Below are 18,305 nucleotides of genomic sequence, written 5' to 3'. Positions count from 1 at the left end.
ACAAAAAGTCTAAACCTCACGCACATGGTTATGGGCTTTAAAAAAAGAAGAACCTGTACCATATCAACTGAGAGACAACCCCGGCGTTGCAGATTGTGTGTATGTACTGCCACATCTCACCACTAAGAGGCGCTCTCGTTCCACTGTAGCTACAGCAGTGCTGGTGTGTGTTCTGTGCGTAGTAGTGAGGTTGCTGTTTGGTGAATACCAGGAGATTTCAAGGTTTCTAACGATGGATCCACTCCACAGTCGTAGTAGTTGTAGCTAGCTGTAATGCTTCAGCTATTATAGTAGTTGTAGCTAGCTGTAATGCTACAACTGTTATAGTAGTTGTAGCTAGCTATAATGCTACAGCAGTCATAGTATTTGTAGCTCGTTTTAATGCTACAACTGTTATAGTAGTTGTAGCTAGCTGTAATGCTACAGCTGTTATAGTAGTTGTAGCTAGCTATAAGCAGTCATAGTATTTGTAGCTCGTTTTAATGCTACAACTGTTATAGTAGTTCTAGCTAGCTATAATGCTACAGCAGTCATGGTATTTGTAGCTAGCTGCAATGCTACAGCGGTTATAGTAGTTGTAGCTAGCTGTAATAGTATTTGTAGCTAGCTGTAATGCTACAGCAGTTATAGTAGTTGTAGCTAGCTGTAATTATTTTTTTTATTTACCTTTATTTAACTAGGCAAGTCAGTTAAGAACAAATTCTTATTTTCAATGACGGCCTAAGAACATTGGGTTAACTGCCCTGTTCAGGGGCAGAACGACAGATTAGTACCTTGTCAGCTCGGGGGTTTGAACTTGCAACCTTCCTGTTACTAGTCCAACGCTCTAATTACTAGGCTACCCTGCCACCCCAAGTAGCATTATACTATTTGTAGCTGGCTGTAAAGCTACAGCAGTCATAGAAGTTGTAGCTAGCTGTAATGCTACAGCTGTTATAGTAGGTGGGTTATTGAGAACACATTATTTGCATCCAAAATGGCACCTTACTGCCTGCAAAGTGTACTAATTCAAGTTTGACCAGAGCCCTATGAATCTCCCTGGTCTAAAGTAGTGCACTATATAGGGGATAGGGCCCTGGTCTAAAGTAGTGCACTATATAGGGAATAGGGCCCTGGTCTAAAGTAGTGCACTATATAGGGAATAGGGTCCTGGTCTAAAGTAGTGCACTATATAGGGAATAGGGTACCATTTGGAACGCAGACATTCTCTTTTACAATAACAACCTGGCCTATCGTACGCCAACAGCTGACCTACAGTATGAAGTCAAAATACATTGGGCTTTGGGGAACAATATGTGCACTTTGTAGGCAACAAGGGGCCATTTTGGATGCAGCTAATGTGTCCTCAATAACCCACCTGGTTCAATTAAGGTAATAAATACATATTGTAGGAAATGTTTGATCTAGAAAGAACAGAAATGCTAGCTGTGACATGTAGCATTATAGCTAGCTACAACTACTATTACAGCTAGCTACAACTACTATAACAGCTGTAGCATTACAGCTAGCTAGAACTACTATAACAGCTGTAGCATTACAGCTAGCTACAACTACTATAACAGCTGTAGCATTACAGCTAGCTACAACTACTATAACAGCTGTAGCATTACAGCTAGCTACAACTACTATAACAGCTGTAGCATTACAGCTAGCTACAACTACTATAACAGCTGTAGCATTACAGCTAGCTACAACTACTATAACAGCTGTAGCATTACAGCTAGCTACAACTACTATAACAGCTGTAGCATTATAGCTAGCTGTTCATTCAGATGGGCACGGGTGTAATATATTAAAGTGAGAGTATTCAAATTGGCATTCGGAGTACAGGCACTGTTAGCGAGCCTCTAACATGGTGTGGTGTGGTGTTGTGAGGTATGGTGTGGTGTGGTGTGGTGAGGTATGGTGTGGTGTGGTGTAGTGAGGTATGGTGTGGTGTGGTGTGGTGAGGTATGGTGTGGTGTAGTGAGGTATGGTGTGGTGTGGTGTGGTGAGGTATGGTGTGGTGTAGTGAGGTATGGTGTGGTGTGGTGAGGTATGGTGTGGTGTGGTGTAGTGAGGTATGGTGTGGTGAGTTATGGTGTGGTGTGGTATGGTATGGTGTGGTGAGGTATGGTGAGGTGAGGTATGGTGTGGTGAGTTATGGTGAGGTGTGGTGGTGAGGTATGGTGAGGTGTGGTGTGGTGAGGTATGGTGAGGTGTGGTGAGGTATGGTGTGGTGAGGTGAGGTATGGTGTGGTGTGGTGTGGTGTGGTGAGGTATGGTGTGGTGAGGTATGGTGTGGTGTGGTGTGGTGAGGTATGGTGTGGTGAGGTATGGTGTGGTGTGGTGTGGTGAGGTGAGGTATGGTGTGGTGTGGTGTGGTGAGGTATGGTGTGGTGTGGTGTGGTGAGGTATGGTGGTCCTTCTGTAGCTCAGTTGGTAGAGCATGGCGCTTGTAACGCCAGGGTAGTGGGTTCGATCCCCGGGACCACCCATACGTAGAATGTATGCACACATGACTGTAAGTCGCTTTGGATAAAAGCGTCTGCTAAATGGCATATATTATATTATATTAGGTATGGTGTGGTGTGGTGTGGTAAGGTATGGTGAGGTGTGGTGAGGTGAGGTGAGGTATGGTGAGGTGTGGTGTGGTGAGGTGTGGTGTGGTGAGGTATGGTGAGGTGTGGTGTGGTGTGGTAGGTGATGTGTGTAGAGGTGTGGTAGGTGATGTGCGCTATGGTGAGGTGTGGTGTGGTGTGGTGAGGTATGGTGTGGTGTGGTAAGGTATGGTGTGGTGTGGTGAGGTGAGGTGAGGTATGGTGAGGTGTGGTGTGGTGAGGTGTGGTGTGGTGAGGTATGGTGAGGTGTGGTGTGGTGTGGTAGGTGATGTGTGTAGAGGTGTGGTAGGTGAGGTGTGGTGTGGTGTGGTGGTGGTGTGGTATGGTATGGTGAGGAATGATGATGTATGGTGAGGTGTGGTGTGGTGATGTGTGGTGAGGTAGGTGATGTGTGGTGTGGTGAGGTGTGGTAGGTGTGGTGTGGTAGGTGATGTGTGGTGTGCTATAGTAATATATTGTACATACGGTATGCCTCCAGCCCCAGGTCCTATAGTAATATATTGTAGATATGGTATGCCTCCAGCCCCAGGTCCTATAGTAATATATTGTACATACGGTATGCCTCCAGCCCCAGGTCCTATAGTAATATATTGTACATACGGTATGCCTCCAGCCCCAGGTCCTATAGTAATATATTGTACATACGGTATGCCTCCAGCCCCAGGTCCTATAGTAATATATTGTACATACGGTATGCCTCCAGCCCCAGGTCCTATAGTAATATATTGTAGATACGGTATGCCTCCAGGTCCTATAGTAATATATTGTAGATACGGTATGCCTCCAGGTCCTATAGTAATATATTGTAGATACGGTATGCCTCCAGGTCCTATAGTAATATATTGTAGATACGGTATGTCTCCAGCCCCAGGTCCTATAGTAATATATTGTAGATACGGTATGCCTCCAGCTCCAGGTCCTACCATGGCAAATCCCACGTCAGCCTTCTTCAGGGCTGGTCCATCGTTAGTCCCGTCTCCTGTCACCGCAACAACCTGTCTCTGGTCTGTCAAGCAGCTGTCTATGATGCCTAGAGGACACAACCCAACATACAGGAGTTCAGTAAGGGCAACCACACTCAGAAGAACAGGAGAAGAGCAGGGAAGGGCAGAGAAGCTAAAAGAAGGGAAGAGAAGAGCAGAGCAGGGAAGAGAAGGGCAGGGAAGGGCAGAGACGAGAAGAGCAGGGAAGGGCAGAGACGAGAAGAGCAGGGAAGGGCAGAGACGAGAAGAGCAGGGAAGGGCAGAGAAGAGAAGAACAGAGAAGAGAAGAGAAGAACAGAGAAGAGAAATTAGAGAAGGGCAGAGAAGAGAAGGGCAGGGAAGAGAAGGGCAGGGAAGGGCAGAGACGAGAAGAGAAATTAGAGAAGAGCAGAGAAGAGAAGGGAAGAGAAGGGCAGGGAAGGGCAGAGAAGAGAAGAGAAGAACAGAGAAGAGAAATTAGAGAAGGGCAGAGAAGAGAAGGGCAGGGAAGAGAAGAGAAGGGCAGGGAAGAGAAGGGCAGAACAGAGAAGGGCAGGGAAGGGAAGGGCAGAGACGAGAAGAGAAGAACAGAGAAGAGAAATTAGAGAAGGGCAGAGAAGAGAAGAGAAGGGCAGGGAAGAGAAGAGAAGGGCAGGGAAGGGCAGAGAAGAGAAGAGAAGAGAAGAACAGAGAAGAGAAATTAGAGAAGGGCAGGGAAGAGAAGAGAAGAGAAGAACAGAGAAGAGAAGAACAGAGAAGAGAAATTAGAGAAGGGCAGAGAAGAGAAGGGCAGGGAAGAGAAGAGAAGGGCAGGGAATAGAAGAGAAGAACAGAGAAGGGCAGGGAAGGGCAGAGACGAAAAGAGAAGAACAGAGAAGGCCAGGGAAGGGCAGAGACGAGAAGAGAAGAACAGAGAAGAGAAGGGCAGGGAAGAGAAGGGCAGGGAAGGGCAGAGACGAGAAGAGAAATTAGAGAAGAGCAGAGAAGAGAAGGGCAGGGAAGAGAAGTGCAGGGAAGGGCAGAGACGAGAAATTAGAGAAGAGAAGAACAGAGAAGAGAAATTAGAGAAGGGCAGAAGGGAGGGAAGAGAAGAGAAGAACAGAGAAGGGCAGGGAAGGGATGGGCAGAGACGAGAAGAGAAGAACAGAGAAGATAAATTAGAGAAGGGCAGAGAAGGGCAGAGACAAGAAGAGAAGAACAGAGAAGAGAAATTAGAGAAGGGCAGAGAAGAGAAGGGCAGGGAAGAGAAGAGAAGAACAGAGAAGGGCAGGGAAGGGAAGGGCAGAGACGAGAAGAGAAGAACAGAGAAGAGAAATTAGAGAAGGGCAGAGAAGAGCAGAGACGAGAAGAGAAGAACAGAGAAGAGAAATTAGAGAAGGGCAGAGAAGAGAAGGGCAGGGAAGAGAAGAGAAGGGCAGGGCAGGGAAGAGAAGGGCAGGGAAGGGCAGAGACGAGAAGAGAAAGACAGAGAAGAGCAGAGAAATGCAGAGAAGGGCAGAGAAGAGAAGGGCAGGGAAGAGAAGGGCAGGGAAGGGCAGAGAAGAGAAGAACAGAGAAGAGAAATTAGAGAAGAGCAGAGAAGAGAAGGGCAGAGAAGAGCAGAGAAGAGAAGAGAAGAGAAAGACAGAGAAGAGCAGATAAATGCAGAGAAGAGAAGAGCAGAATACAATAGACTAGAATAGAATGTGTATCTTTCCTCCAAGGGAACTTCATGTTGACATGGTTCAGACAGTTGACATACACAGCAGGACAATAGTGTGGTACAGGACACGGCCAGTAGACAAACCTAGAGACCCTTTCTCGCTCACCTTTAACCAGTGTGTGTTTATCAGTAGGGGAGGATCTAGCCAGGACTCGCAGTTTAGGCCACACTTTGTCCATGCGCTCCTGCTCAACCTGTAATAAAGAGTAAAAAGGGAACGTGTATATGTTTGTAATGAAAGGGTTCATCTGTAAAAAATCTAATTGATCTTGGTCTTAGCATGACTAGCCCACCTATAATTTAGACCAAACAACTACCTCTTTCCCTACTGTATTTATTTATTTTGCTCCTTTGCACCCCATTATTTTTATTTCTACTTTGCACATTCTTCCACTGCAAATCTACCATTCCAGTGTTTTACTTGCTATATTGTATTTACTTTGCCACCATGGCCTTTTTTTGCCTTTACCTCCCTTATAACACCTCATTTGCTCACATCGTATATAGACTTGTTTATACTGTATTATTGACTGTATGTTTGTTTTACTCCATGTGTAACTCTGTGTCGTTGTATGTGTCGAACTGCTTTGCTTTATCTTAGCCAGGTTGCAGTTGTAAATCAGAACTTGTTCTCAACTAGCCTACCTGGTTAAATAAAGGTGTTCTCAACTGGCCTACCTGGTTAAATAAAGGTGTTCTCAACTAGCCTACCTGGTTAAATAAAGGTGTTCTCAACTAGCCTACCTGGTTAAATAAAGGTGTTCTCAACTAGCCTACCTGGTTAAATAAAGGTGTTCTCAACTGACCTACCTGGTTAAATAAAGGTGTTCTCAACTGACCTACCTGGTTAAATAAAGGTGTTCTCAACTAGCCTACCTGGTTAAATAAAGGTGTTCTCAACTAGCCTACCTGGTTAAATAAAGGTGTTCTCAACTGACCTACCTGGTTAAATAAAGGTGTTCTCAACTGACCTACCTGGTTAAATAAAGGTGTTCTCAACTAGCCTACCTGGTTAAATAAAGGTTAAATAAATAACAACATTTCAGAGTCCGAAAGGTCTTTTATCTTGACGGGACATACAGTAGACTCCTGACAGATCAACCAGCGGGGAATGTATGTAGTATCGCAGGGGGTTTAAACCTCTCCTCAGGACCTCCTACAGCAGGGGGTTTAAACCTCTCCTCAGGGACTCCCTACAGCAGGGGGTTTAAACCTCTCCTCAGGACCTCCTACAGCAGGGGGTTTAAACCTCTCCTCAGGACCTCCTACAGCAGGGGGTTTAAACCTCTCCTCAGGGACTCCCTACAGCAGGGGGTTTAAACCTCTCCTCAGGACCTCCTACAGCAGGGGGTTTAAACCTCTCCTCAGGGACCTCCTACATTTACATTTACATTTAAGTCATTTAGCAGACGCTCTTATCCAGAGCGACTTACAAATTGGTGCATTCACCTTATGACATCCAGTGGAACAGTCACTTTACAATAGTGCATCTAAATCTTAAAGGGGGGAGGGAATACTTATCCTATCCTAAGTATTCCTTAAAGAGGTGGGGTTTCAGGTGTCTCCGGAAGGTGGTGATTGACTCCGCTGTTTTGGCGTCGTGAGGGAGTTTGTTCCACCATTGGGGGGCCAGAGCAGCGAACAGTTTTGACTGGGCTGAGCGGGAGCTGTACTTCCTCAGTGGTAGGGAGGCGAGCAGGCCAGAGGTGGATGAACGCAGTGCCCTTGTTTGCCCTCACAGCTCCGTAGGCAAGCACCATGGTCTTGTAGCGGATGCGAGCTTCAACTGGAAGCCAGTGGAGAGAACGGAGGAGCGGGGTGACGTGAGAGAACTTGGGAAGGTTGAACACCAGACGGGCTGCGGCGTTCTGGATGAGGTGAAGGGGTTTAATGGCACAGGCAGGGAGCCCAGCCAACAGCGAGTTGCAGTAATCCAGACGGGAGATGACAAGTGCCTGAATTAGGACCTGCGCCGCTTCCTGTGTGAGGCAGGGTCGTACTCTGCGGATGTTGTAGAGCATGAACCTACAGGAACGGGCCACCGCCTTGATGTTGGTTGAGAACGACAGGGTGTTGTCCAGGATCACACCAAGGTTCTTAGCGCTCTGGGAGGAGGACACAATGGAGTTGTCAACCGTGATGGCGAGATCATGGAACGGGCAGTCCTTCCCCGGGAGGAAGAGCAGCTCCGTCTTGTCGAGGTTCAGCTTGAGGTGGTGATCCGTCATCCACACTGATATGTCTGCCAGACATGCAGAGATGCGATTCGCCACCTGGTCATCAGAAGGGGGAAAGGAGAAGATTAGTTGTGTGTCATCTGTATAGCAATGATAGGAGAGACCATGTGAGGTTATGACAGAGCCAAGTGACTTGGTGTATAGCGAGAATAGGAGAGGGCCTAGAACAGAGCCCTGGGGGACACCAGTGGTGAGAGCGCGTGGTGAGGAGACAGATTCTCGCCACGCCACCTGGTAGGAGCGACCTGTCAGGTAGGACGCAATCCAAGCGTGGGCCGCGCCGGAGATGCCCAACTCGGAGAGGGTGGAGAGGAGGATCTGATGGTTCACAGTATCGAAGGCAGCCCATAGATCTAGAAGGATGAGAGAAGAGGAGAGAGAGTTAGCTTTAGCAGTGCCTCCGTGATACAGAGGAGAGCAGTCTCAGTTGAATGACTAGTCTTGAAACCTGACTGATTTGGATCAAGAAGGTCATTCAGAGAGAGATAGCGGGAGAGCTGGCCAAGGACGGCACGTTCAAGAGTTTTGGAGAGAAAAGAAAGAAGGGATACTGGTCTGTAATTGTTGACATCGGAGGGATCGAGTGTAGGTTTTTTCAGAAGGGGTGCAACTCTCGCTCTCTTGAAGACGGAAGGGACGTAGCCAGCGGTCAGTGATGAGTTGATGAGCGAGGTGAGGTAAGGGAGAAGGTCTCCGGAAATGGTCTGGAGAAGAGGGGAGGGGATAGGGTCAAGCGGGCAGGTTGTTGGGCGGCCGGCCGTCACAAGACGCGAGATTTCATCTGGAGAGAGAGGGGAGAAAGAGGTCAGAGCACAGGGTAGGGCAGTGTGAGCAGAACCAGCGGTGTCGTTTGACTTAGCAAACGAGGATCGGATGTCGTCGACCTTCTTTTCAAAATGGTTGATGAAGTCGTCTGCAGAGAGGGAGGAGGGGGGAGGATTCAGGAGGGAGGAGAAGGTGGCAAAGAGCTTCCTAGGGTTAGAGGCAGATGCTTGGAATTTAGCGTGGTAGAAAGTGGCTTTAGCAGCAGAGACAGAGGAGGAAAATGTAGAGAGGAGGGAGTGAAAGGATGCCAGGTCCGCAGGGAGGCGAGTTTTCCTCCATTTCCGCTCGGCTGCCCGGAGCCCTGTTCTGTGAGCTCGCAATGAGTCATCGAGCCACGGAGCGGGAGGGGAGGACCGAGCCGGCCTGGAGGATAGGGGACATAGAGAGTCAAAGGATGCAGAGAGGGAGGAGAGGAGGGTTGAGGAGGCAGAATCAGGAGATAGGTTGGAGAAGGTTTGAGCGGAGGGAAGAGATAATAGGATGGAAGAGGAGAGAGTAGCGGGGGAGAGAGAGCGAAGGTTGGGACGGCACGATACCATCCGAGTAGGGGCAGTGTGGGAGGTGTTGGATGAGAGCGAGAGGGAAAAGGATACAAGGTAGTGGTCGGAGACTTGGAGGGGAGTTGCAATGAGGTTAGTGGAAGAACAGCATCTAGTAAAGATGAGGTCGAGCGTATTGCCTGCCTTGTGAGTAGGGGGAAGGTGAGAGGGTGAGGTCAAAAGAGGAGAGGAGTGGAAAGAAGGAGGCAGAGAGGAATGAGTCAAAGGTAGACGTGGGGAGGTTAAAGTCGCCCAGAACTGTGAGAGGTGAGCCGTCCTCAGGAAAGGAGCTTATCAAGGCATCAAGCTCATTGATGAACTCTCCGAGGGAACCTGGAGGGCGATAAATGATAAGGATGTTAAGCTTGAAAGGGCTGGTAACTGTGACAGCATGGAATTCAAAGGAGGCGATAGACAGATGGGTAAGGGGAGAAAGAGAGAATGACCACTTGGGAGAGATGAGGATCCCGGTGCCACCACCCCGCTGACCAGAAGCTCTCGGGGTGTGCGAGAACACGTGGGCGGACGAAGAGAGAGCAGTAGGAGTAGCAGTGTTGTCTGTGGTGATCCATGTTTCCGTTAGTGCCAAGAAGTCGAGGGACTGGAGGGAGGCATAGGCTGAGATGAACTCTGCCTTGTTGACCGCAGATCAGCAATTCCAGAGGCTACCGGAGACCTGGAACTCCACGTGGATCGTGCTCGCTGGGACCACCAGATTAGGGTGGCCGCGGCCACGCGGTGTGGAGCGTTTGTATGGTCTGTGCAAGGGGGTTTAAACCTCTCCTCAGGGACCTCCTACAGCAGGGGGTTTAAACCTCTCCTCAGGGACCTCCTACAGCAGGGGGTTTAAACCTCTCCTCAGGGACCTCCTACAGCAGGGGGTTTAAACCTCTCCTCAGGGACCTCCTACAGCAGGGGGTTTAAACCTCTCCTCAGGACCTCCTACAGCAGGGGGTTTAAACCTCTCCTCAGGGACTCCTTACAGCAGGGGGTTTAAACCTCTCCTCAGGGACTCCTTACAGCAGGGGGTTTAAACCTCTCCTCAGGGACTCCTTACAGCAGGGGGTTTAAACCTCTCCTCAGGACCTCCTACAGCAGGGGGTTTAAACCTCTTCTCAGGGACTCCCTACAGCAGGGGGTTTAAACCTCTCCTCAGGGACTCCCTACATCAGGGGGTTTAAACCTCTCCTCAGGGACTCCCTACAGCAGGGGGTTTAAACCTCTCCTCAGGGACTCCCTACAGCAGGAGGTTTAAACCTCTCCTCAGGACCTCCTACAGCAGGGGGTTTAAACCTCTCCTCAGGAACTCCCTACAGCAGGGGGTTTAAACCTCTCCTCAGGGACTCCCTACAGCAGGGGGTTTAAACATCTCCTCAGGGACTCCTTACAGCAGGGGGTTTAAACCTCTCCTCAGGGACTCCTTACAGCAGGGGGTTTAAACCTCTCCTCAGGGACTCCTTACAGCAGGGGGTTTAAACCTCTCCTCAGGGACTCCTTACAGCAGGGGGTTTAAACCTCTCCTCAGGACCTCCTACAGCAGGGGGTTTAAACCTCTTCTCAGGGACTCCCTACAGCAGGGGGTTTAAACCTCTCCTCAGGGACCTCCTACAGCAGGGGGTTTAAACCTCTCCTCAGGGACTCCTTACAGCAGGGGGTTTAAACCTCTCCTCAGGACCTCCTTACAGCAGGGGGTTTAAACCTCTCCTCAGGGACTCCCTACAGCAGGGGGTTTAAACCTCTCCTCAGGGACTACCTACAGCAGGGGGTTTAAACCTCTCCTCAGGGACTCCTTAGAGCAGGGGGTTTAAACCTCTCCTCAGGGACTCCTTACAGCAGGGGGTTTAAACCTCTCCTCAGGGACTCCTTAGAGCAGGGGGTTTAAACCTCTCCTCAGGGACTCCTTACAGCAGGGGGTTTAAACCTCTCCTCAGGGACTCCTTACAGCAGGGGGTTTAAACCTCTCCTCAGGGACTCCTTACAGCAGGGGGTTTAAACCTCTCCTCAGGGACTCCTTAGAGCAGGGGGTTTAAACCTCTCCTCAGGGACTCCTTACAGCAGGGGGTTTAAACCTCTCCTCAGGGACTCCTTACAGCAGGGGGTTTAAACCTCTCCTCAGGGACTCCCTACAGCAGGGGGTTTAAACCTCTCCTCAGGGACTCCCCACAGCAGGGGGTTTAAACCTCTCCTCAGGGACTCCCTACAGCAGGGGGTTTAAACCTCTCCCCAGGGACCAACAGATGTTTCCCAATTTTGTTGTAGACCCCCAAACGTTGTAACTTTGATGATTCATTTCCACGTGAAATCAGGTGTTGTAGTTGTGGAATATACCAACGGCTGGGGGTCCCCGAGAAGAGTTTAGAAAACCTCTGTACTAGTCTACTGTCTACCCTGAACTACAACTGGCCAACCCAACCCTCTTCCTCCTAGATATCTGTCTGGGAGACAACCTCTATACTAGTCTACTGTCTACCATTACCACTGACTAACCCAACCCTCTTCCTCCTAGATAGCTGTCTGGGAGACAACCTCTATACTAGTCTACTGTCTACCATTACCACTGACTAACCCAACCCTCTTCCTCCTAGATATCTGTCTGGGAGACAACCTCTATACTAGTCTACTGTCTACCATTACCACTGACTAACCCAACCCTCTTCCTCCTAGATAGCTGTCTGGGAGACAACCTCTATACTAGTCTACTGTCTACCATTACCACTGACTAACCCAACCCTCTTCCTCCTAGATATCTGTCTGGGAGATAACCCCCTGTACTAGTCTACTGTCTACCATTACCACTGACTAAACCAACCCTAGCTTACCTCTCCCTTCTCGTTGCGGATCCTCCTATTGAACTCCTTGCCGTCGATACACAGGAAATCTTCTCCGGGGTGGATGATGCCACACTTGATGGCGATGGCCCTGGCCGTGTTGATGTTGTCACCTGTCACCATGCGCACCGTGATGCCCGCACGCTGGCACCGCACAATAGCAGAAGGCACCTGGCGGGGCAAACACACACACAAAGGTAAGCACAAAACACACACACACACAAAGGTAAGAGCAAACACACACACACACAAAGGTAAGAGCAAACACACACACACACACAGGTAAGCACAAACACACACACACACAGGTAAGCACAAAAACACACACACACAGGTAAGCACAAACACACACACACACACACACAGGTAAGCACAAACACACACAAAGGTAAGAGCAAACACACACACACAAAGGTAAGCAAAACACACACACACAGGTAAGCACAAACACACACACAAAGGTAAGAGCAAACACACACACATACACAAAGGTAAGCACAAACACACACAAAGGTAAGAGCAAACACACACACACAAAGGTAAGCACAAACACACACACAGGTAAGCACAAACACACACAGGTAAGCACAAACACACACACAGGTAAGCACAAACACACACAAAGGTAAGAGCAAACACACACACATACACAAAGGTAAGCACAAACACACACACACACACACACACACACACACACACACACACACACACACACACACACACACACACACACACACACACACACACACACACACACACACACACACACACACACACACACACACACACACACACACACACAGCACAAACACACACACACACAGCTAAGCACAAACACACACACACACACACACACAAACAAAACACACACACACACAAACAAACACACACACAGGTAAGCACAAACACACACACACACAGGAAAGCACAAACACACACACACAAAGGTAAGCACAAACACACACACACAAAGGTAAGCACAAACACACACACACAAAGGTAAGCACAAACACACACACAGTCTGAGTTGAATGTGAACCAGGACACCTGCAAAGATGAGTCCCTATATACATTATCACACTGTAGAACAGAGTCCCTATATACATTATCACAGACAATACCCTTCATACTGTAGAACAGAGTCCCTATATACATTATCACAGACAATACCCTTCACACTGTAGAACAGAGTCCCTATATACATTATCACAGACAATACCCTTCACACTGTAGAACAGAGTCCCTATATACATTATCACAGACAATACCCTTCACTCGGCGGTCCCGTTCTGTGAGCTTGTGTGGCCTACCACGTCGCAGCTGAGCCGTTGTTGCTCCTAGACGTTTCCACGTCACAATAACAGCACTTACAGTTGACACGGGGGCAGCTCTAGCAGGGCAGAGTTGACGAATTGACTTGTTGAAAATGGTGGCATCCTATGACGGTGCCACGTTCAAAGTCACTGAGCTCTTCAGTAGGGACCTACTTCTACTGCCAGTGTTTGTCTATGGAGATTGCACGTGCTCTATTTTATACACCTGTTAAAAAACAGTCGATCAAACAGACGTATCTGTGTTTTGACTTGTAATCAATGTAAAAAAAATAATCTGATTCGCCTCGTTGTTTGTGTGAAGTAGTTGTGTTTTTATCAGTCTAAGAGCATATCCTCTGTTGACGTGTTCGACATCTATGTAAAGTTTTCTCTCATGTTTTTTTTGTATGTTCGTAGTATGTTCTTCCTGCTACTATAACATAGTAAAACGGTTCCTCAACTTGGATGTATTTTAACGGTATATTCCTGCTGTTATTGTTCGTATGATCTTGTTGGATTGTCGATTCCCTTGACATTCCAGGTGAATAATTAATGTCAAATAGTGCTTCCATGCCAGTCATCATGTACCGGAAGCCAAAACACACAGAGCTGCGTTTATACAACAGAGTAGATCACGTCCCTGTCCATAATAGAAATACCATTTCTAGAACATGAACCAGAATGTACTGAACTACTGTGTAAAAAAACTAACATGAGAATTCCATTTTAAAACTTAATAGGATCTATGTGTAAATACCATGATCACAGATATACGGGACATGTTTCACTCGTGTTTCCAGTTATGAATATGAACCCAAACATAAAAAGGTGTATAGTACCGGAGATATGAAGGGAAACCCAATTTGTAAGTCGCTCTGGATAAGAGCGTCTGCTAAATGGCTTAAATGTAATGTAATGTAATGAAACCTACAGTCCTGAAGCTATTAACAAAGACAATGCAAAAACCCCCGACGAAGGCGAATCCCGAAACGTAATTTGTCATCTTTATGCAGTTGAAATAAATCAAGTCATAATTTACCTGAACCAGTGGAGGTTCCTCAGAGGAGGAAGGGGAGGAGCATCCTCGTCAGGGAATTTTATAACATTTTTAATTGTAAAACATTTAAAAAAGTCGTCCTTAGATAAAACTACACTAAATATAAAATCACGTGTCACCAAATAACTGATTAAAACACTAAAACACTAAAAACTATTTTGCAACGGTCTACCGTAGCCTCAGCAGCACTCTGTAGGGTAGCACCATGGTGTAGCCGGAGGACAGCTAGCGTCCATCCTCCTCTGGGCACATTGACTACAACACAAAACCTAGGATGCTCATGGTTCTCATCCTCTTCCATAGACTTACACAGTAATTATGTCAACTTCCAGTTATGACAACTTCCAACCTATCAGAGCTCTTGCTGCATGAACTGACATGTTGTCCACCCAATCAAAGGATCAGAGAATGAATCTAGTACTGAAAGCATAGGCTACAGTTAGCTATCACCGTAGTGTATAACATAATGAATCTAGTACTGAAAGCATAGGCTACAGCTAGCTAGCACTGCAGTGTATAACATGTGGTGAGTAGTTGACTCAAAGAGAGAGAAAGACAAATAGTTGTAACAGTTTTTAACAAATTAATTTCTTACAAAATGAAGGAGAAAGCAAGAGAGAAATAGAGAGAGCGAGATTTCATAATGTATTTTTCGCTTTCAGTTTATTTTTACTTAGCTAGCAAATGCAGCTAGCTAGTTTAGTCTACTGAAACACCCTGCAAAAACAGAGGGATGCTATGTTGCTAATTGGCTATAACATAGGGATGCTATGTTAGCTAGCTGGCTATAACAGAGGGATGCTATGTTAGCTAGCTGGCTATGACAGAAGGATGCTATGTTAGCTAGCTGGCTATAACAGAGGGATACTATGTTAGCTAGCTGGCTATGACAGAAGGATGCTATGTTAGCTAGCTGGCTATAACAGAGGGATGCTATGTTAGCTAGCTGGCTATAACAGAGGGATGCTATGTTAGCTAGCTGGCTATGACTATCCAACACAACACTGGAACTCTTCCAAGTCAAGGTTAGCTTTTGGTTTTACTAATTTATTGCCGCTGGGGCCCACCGGTGTAACTGCTTACTGACTAACGTTACTGCATGATTGTAGCGGGTTTACTAATGTGTTAACGTTAATTCTATTAGCTACAGTTGACTATTTTGTTAAGATGTAGGCTGTGTGGAAAGGTTTTTTCCGCCTGGTCACATACAGCTGATTTGGTTGTGCATTGACGTCCACAAACGAAGGTAAGAGAAGGAATACAACGTGGCTGTTATGAGAGTGAACTGTGTTTACGTGTGATCAGGGGTGTATTCATTCCGACCGATTCTGTTGAAAAACGTTTCTTAAACGGAAACAAACGGAACAAAACAGGGATAAACATACCTGAATTTGCCCAATAGAAACTCTTGTTTGCAACTGTTGGACTAATGATTACACCCTAGATCAGCTAGATGCAGGCAAGAGTGTATTGTAAATAATAATTTGTTCTTTAACTGACTTGCTTAGTTAAATAAAGTTTAAATAAAAAATAAATATAATATTGAATGTCATTGTCTGTCATTGTAAACTTTCATTCATAGACCAGGTTGTAGCAACCTCATGATGGGTACAGGGAACATTAGAGTATCATTTAGTAGCCTAAACCTATCGATGTTACATTGAACTGGGTGAATGGAATATGAATGACAGTCATCCAATATGCTGTAATAGAAATAAGGCCCAGGTGGTGAGGGAAGTGAAGTACGAGGCACATGGTCAGCACAGACGGGGTTAAAACAAAACAGACAACTAAAAGGTGACAGAAATCAGAACAGATGCGTCCACCGGAAGACAGAAAAGGTCTACAGAAGTTACTGGGTCTGACACACGTCTCCTAACCCAGTATATCCAAGATGAAGCCAAGTCCACCAATCAGAGTGCTCCTCAGGAAGGACATGGCAGTGGCACCCAGAACAACAAGCAGCACTGGAGAGACTGGAGAAAAAAAGACATCTCCACTGCGCCACTGCTGAAATTCTTTAATCCACAGGAAGAGATTGAAATACAAGCTGATGCATCCAAAGATAGACCCCGGAGCTGTTCTGATGTCTTTATGGGGTATTGTGATGTCATTATGGGGTATTCTGATGTCATTTTGGGGTATTGTGATGTCATTATGGGGTATTGTGATGTCATTATGGGGTAAACAGCCTTTGCATCCAGAGCTCTGTCTGGAACAGAACAAAATTATGCCCAGATAGAAAAAATAACTCCTGGCAATCGTGTTCAGTATGTCTATGGTGTCCAGGTCAAAGTTCAATCTGACCACAAACCACTTGAGGCTATAATCGCCAAGCCTATTGGAAAGTTGCCTGCCCGTCTTCAAAGGATGCTGCTTCAAATACACAAATATGACAGTCACATCGCCAGGTAAAGACATATTAGTAGCAGACACGCTATCCAGGGCTGTACCCCAGACAACCACACATGAATAGTGTGACCTCAGTGACAAATAAAATGTAATTTACGCAGTGTCCACACATCAGCCACTGGAGGGCGCTGTTATGCAACAGCTGAGAGCAGTCATAGATACAGCTGCTGAGGAACCTGCTGGCCAGACAAGAAGAAAAGTGCACCACTGAAAATGCAACCCTACTGGCACATCAGAGAGACTCTCTACATCGAAGATGATCCACTTCCGATAAACAAACTTATTATCATTCCCGAAGACTTTCAGAGCTGAGGTACTTATAAAGAGGCTCCACATTACACATCAGGGCATTCAACGCACCTTAAGCGCATGCCAGAGCTCTCATGTAATGACCAGGCCTCACTGACGATGTCCGAATGACGGTCGAATCGTGCACTTCCTGTGCACTTCCTGTCAAGACAAACTTGACAGATAACCCGCGATGGGCCAAACCAAAACAATCACATGTATGTACAATATTGATATGAAAAAGTGTTGGTACACCAAAGAAAAACATTAGCTATGCAGCTGTAATTAAATAAATAAAAATACACAGAATTATTATTATTATTATTATTATCAAATTATTAACATTCCCCTCTTGACCTGGTCTATTTGAACTGGTCCTTGAGTGCAACTTGGCACATCATCTAGGTGAACAACATCACACTGCTACACTGAGGCCATCAGACAAGACATCGGGTCGTAGCATCACACTGCTACACTGAGACCATCAGACAAGACATCGGGTCGTAGCATCACACTGCTACACTGAGACCATCAGACAAGACATCGGGTCGTAGCATCACACTGCTACACTGAGACCATCAGACAAGACATCGGGTACAGTGGTAGCATAGTTTAAAGCTGTGTTTGTAGCCTTTGCAAGTACTGAGATGGTTCAGTTTGCAAAAGAGATGCCGTTTTCAATATGATTCATTCTAGTCCAGGGTTTTCCCCAGTCAAAGGGAATGGCTGAGAGAGGATCATTCGGTCAGTGGAAAAACACACGCTCAAGTCGACAACACAGACAGGTGTTGACCCTCTCACAGCTCTCCTGAACCTGAGAAACACACCTGTCCCCGGGTCTGCTACTCATGGGACTTGTTCCTACTCTCCAACCTACCCTCAAGTAAAACAGCCCTTCAGCCCGTTACCCCCCCCCAAAAAAAAATCCAGAGTGGCTTGAAACGCAGAAGACAAGCTATGACAAAACCGGCGTCACCACTTCCTTGATTTCGGGAGGGAGAGAAAGAGTGTTCATGGAGCCATCCAGCATCAGTGGTGAGAATCAGAGATTGAACCGAGAAACAGAAAACATCTCAGACCTGAAAGAACAACCAGGTACAGGGACAATGAAGGAGAAGTCACAATCACTGTCACTCACAATCACTGTCACTCACACTCACTGTCACTCACACTCACTGTCACTCACACTCACTGTCACTCACACTCACTGTCACTCACACTCACTGTCACTCACAATCACTGTCACTCACAATCACTGTCACTCACACTCACTGTCACTCACACTCACTGTCACTCACACTCACTGTCACTCACACTCACTGTCAGGGACAATCACTGTCCACTGTCACTCACACTCACTGTCACTCACAATCACTGTCACTCACAATCACTGTCACTCACAATCACAGTCACTCACAGGTCACTGTCACTCACACTCACTGTCACTCACAATCACTGTCACTCACACTCACTGTCACTGACACTCACTGTCACTCACTGTCACTCACACTCACTGTCACTCACACTCACTGTCACTCACAC

General features: G+C 46.9%; 1 protein-coding gene across 10 annotated transcripts in view; it reads right to left on the bottom strand.

The window, feature by feature from the left end:
• atp2b2 (ATPase plasma membrane Ca2+ transporting 2) overlaps positions 1 to 18,305 on the bottom strand; it is a 352,981-nt gene that overhangs the window by 27,155 nt on the left and 307,521 nt on the right. For all 10 annotated transcript variants that reach the window (XM_046338715.1, XM_046338752.1, XM_046338724.1 and 7 more), the window contains 3 exons: positions 11,685 to 11,864; positions 5,371 to 5,458; positions 3,524 to 3,630 (listed from right to left, as the gene is read on the bottom strand). In XM_046338715.1, coding sequence (XP_046194671.1) covers positions 3,524 to 3,630; positions 5,371 to 5,458; positions 11,685 to 11,864 — 375 coding nt within the window. The remainder of the gene's footprint in view (positions 1 to 3,523; positions 3,631 to 5,370; positions 5,459 to 11,684; positions 11,865 to 18,305) is intronic.

This window comes from Oncorhynchus gorbuscha, linkage group LG03 (assembly GCF_021184085.1).
Source record: "Oncorhynchus gorbuscha isolate QuinsamMale2020 ecotype Even-year linkage group LG03, OgorEven_v1.0, whole genome shotgun sequence".
Lineage (NCBI taxonomy): Eukaryota > Metazoa > Chordata > Actinopteri > Salmoniformes > Salmonidae > Oncorhynchus > Oncorhynchus gorbuscha.
Note: the sequence above shows the minus strand (reverse complement) of the source record. Positions and strands in the feature narration are given on the sequence as shown.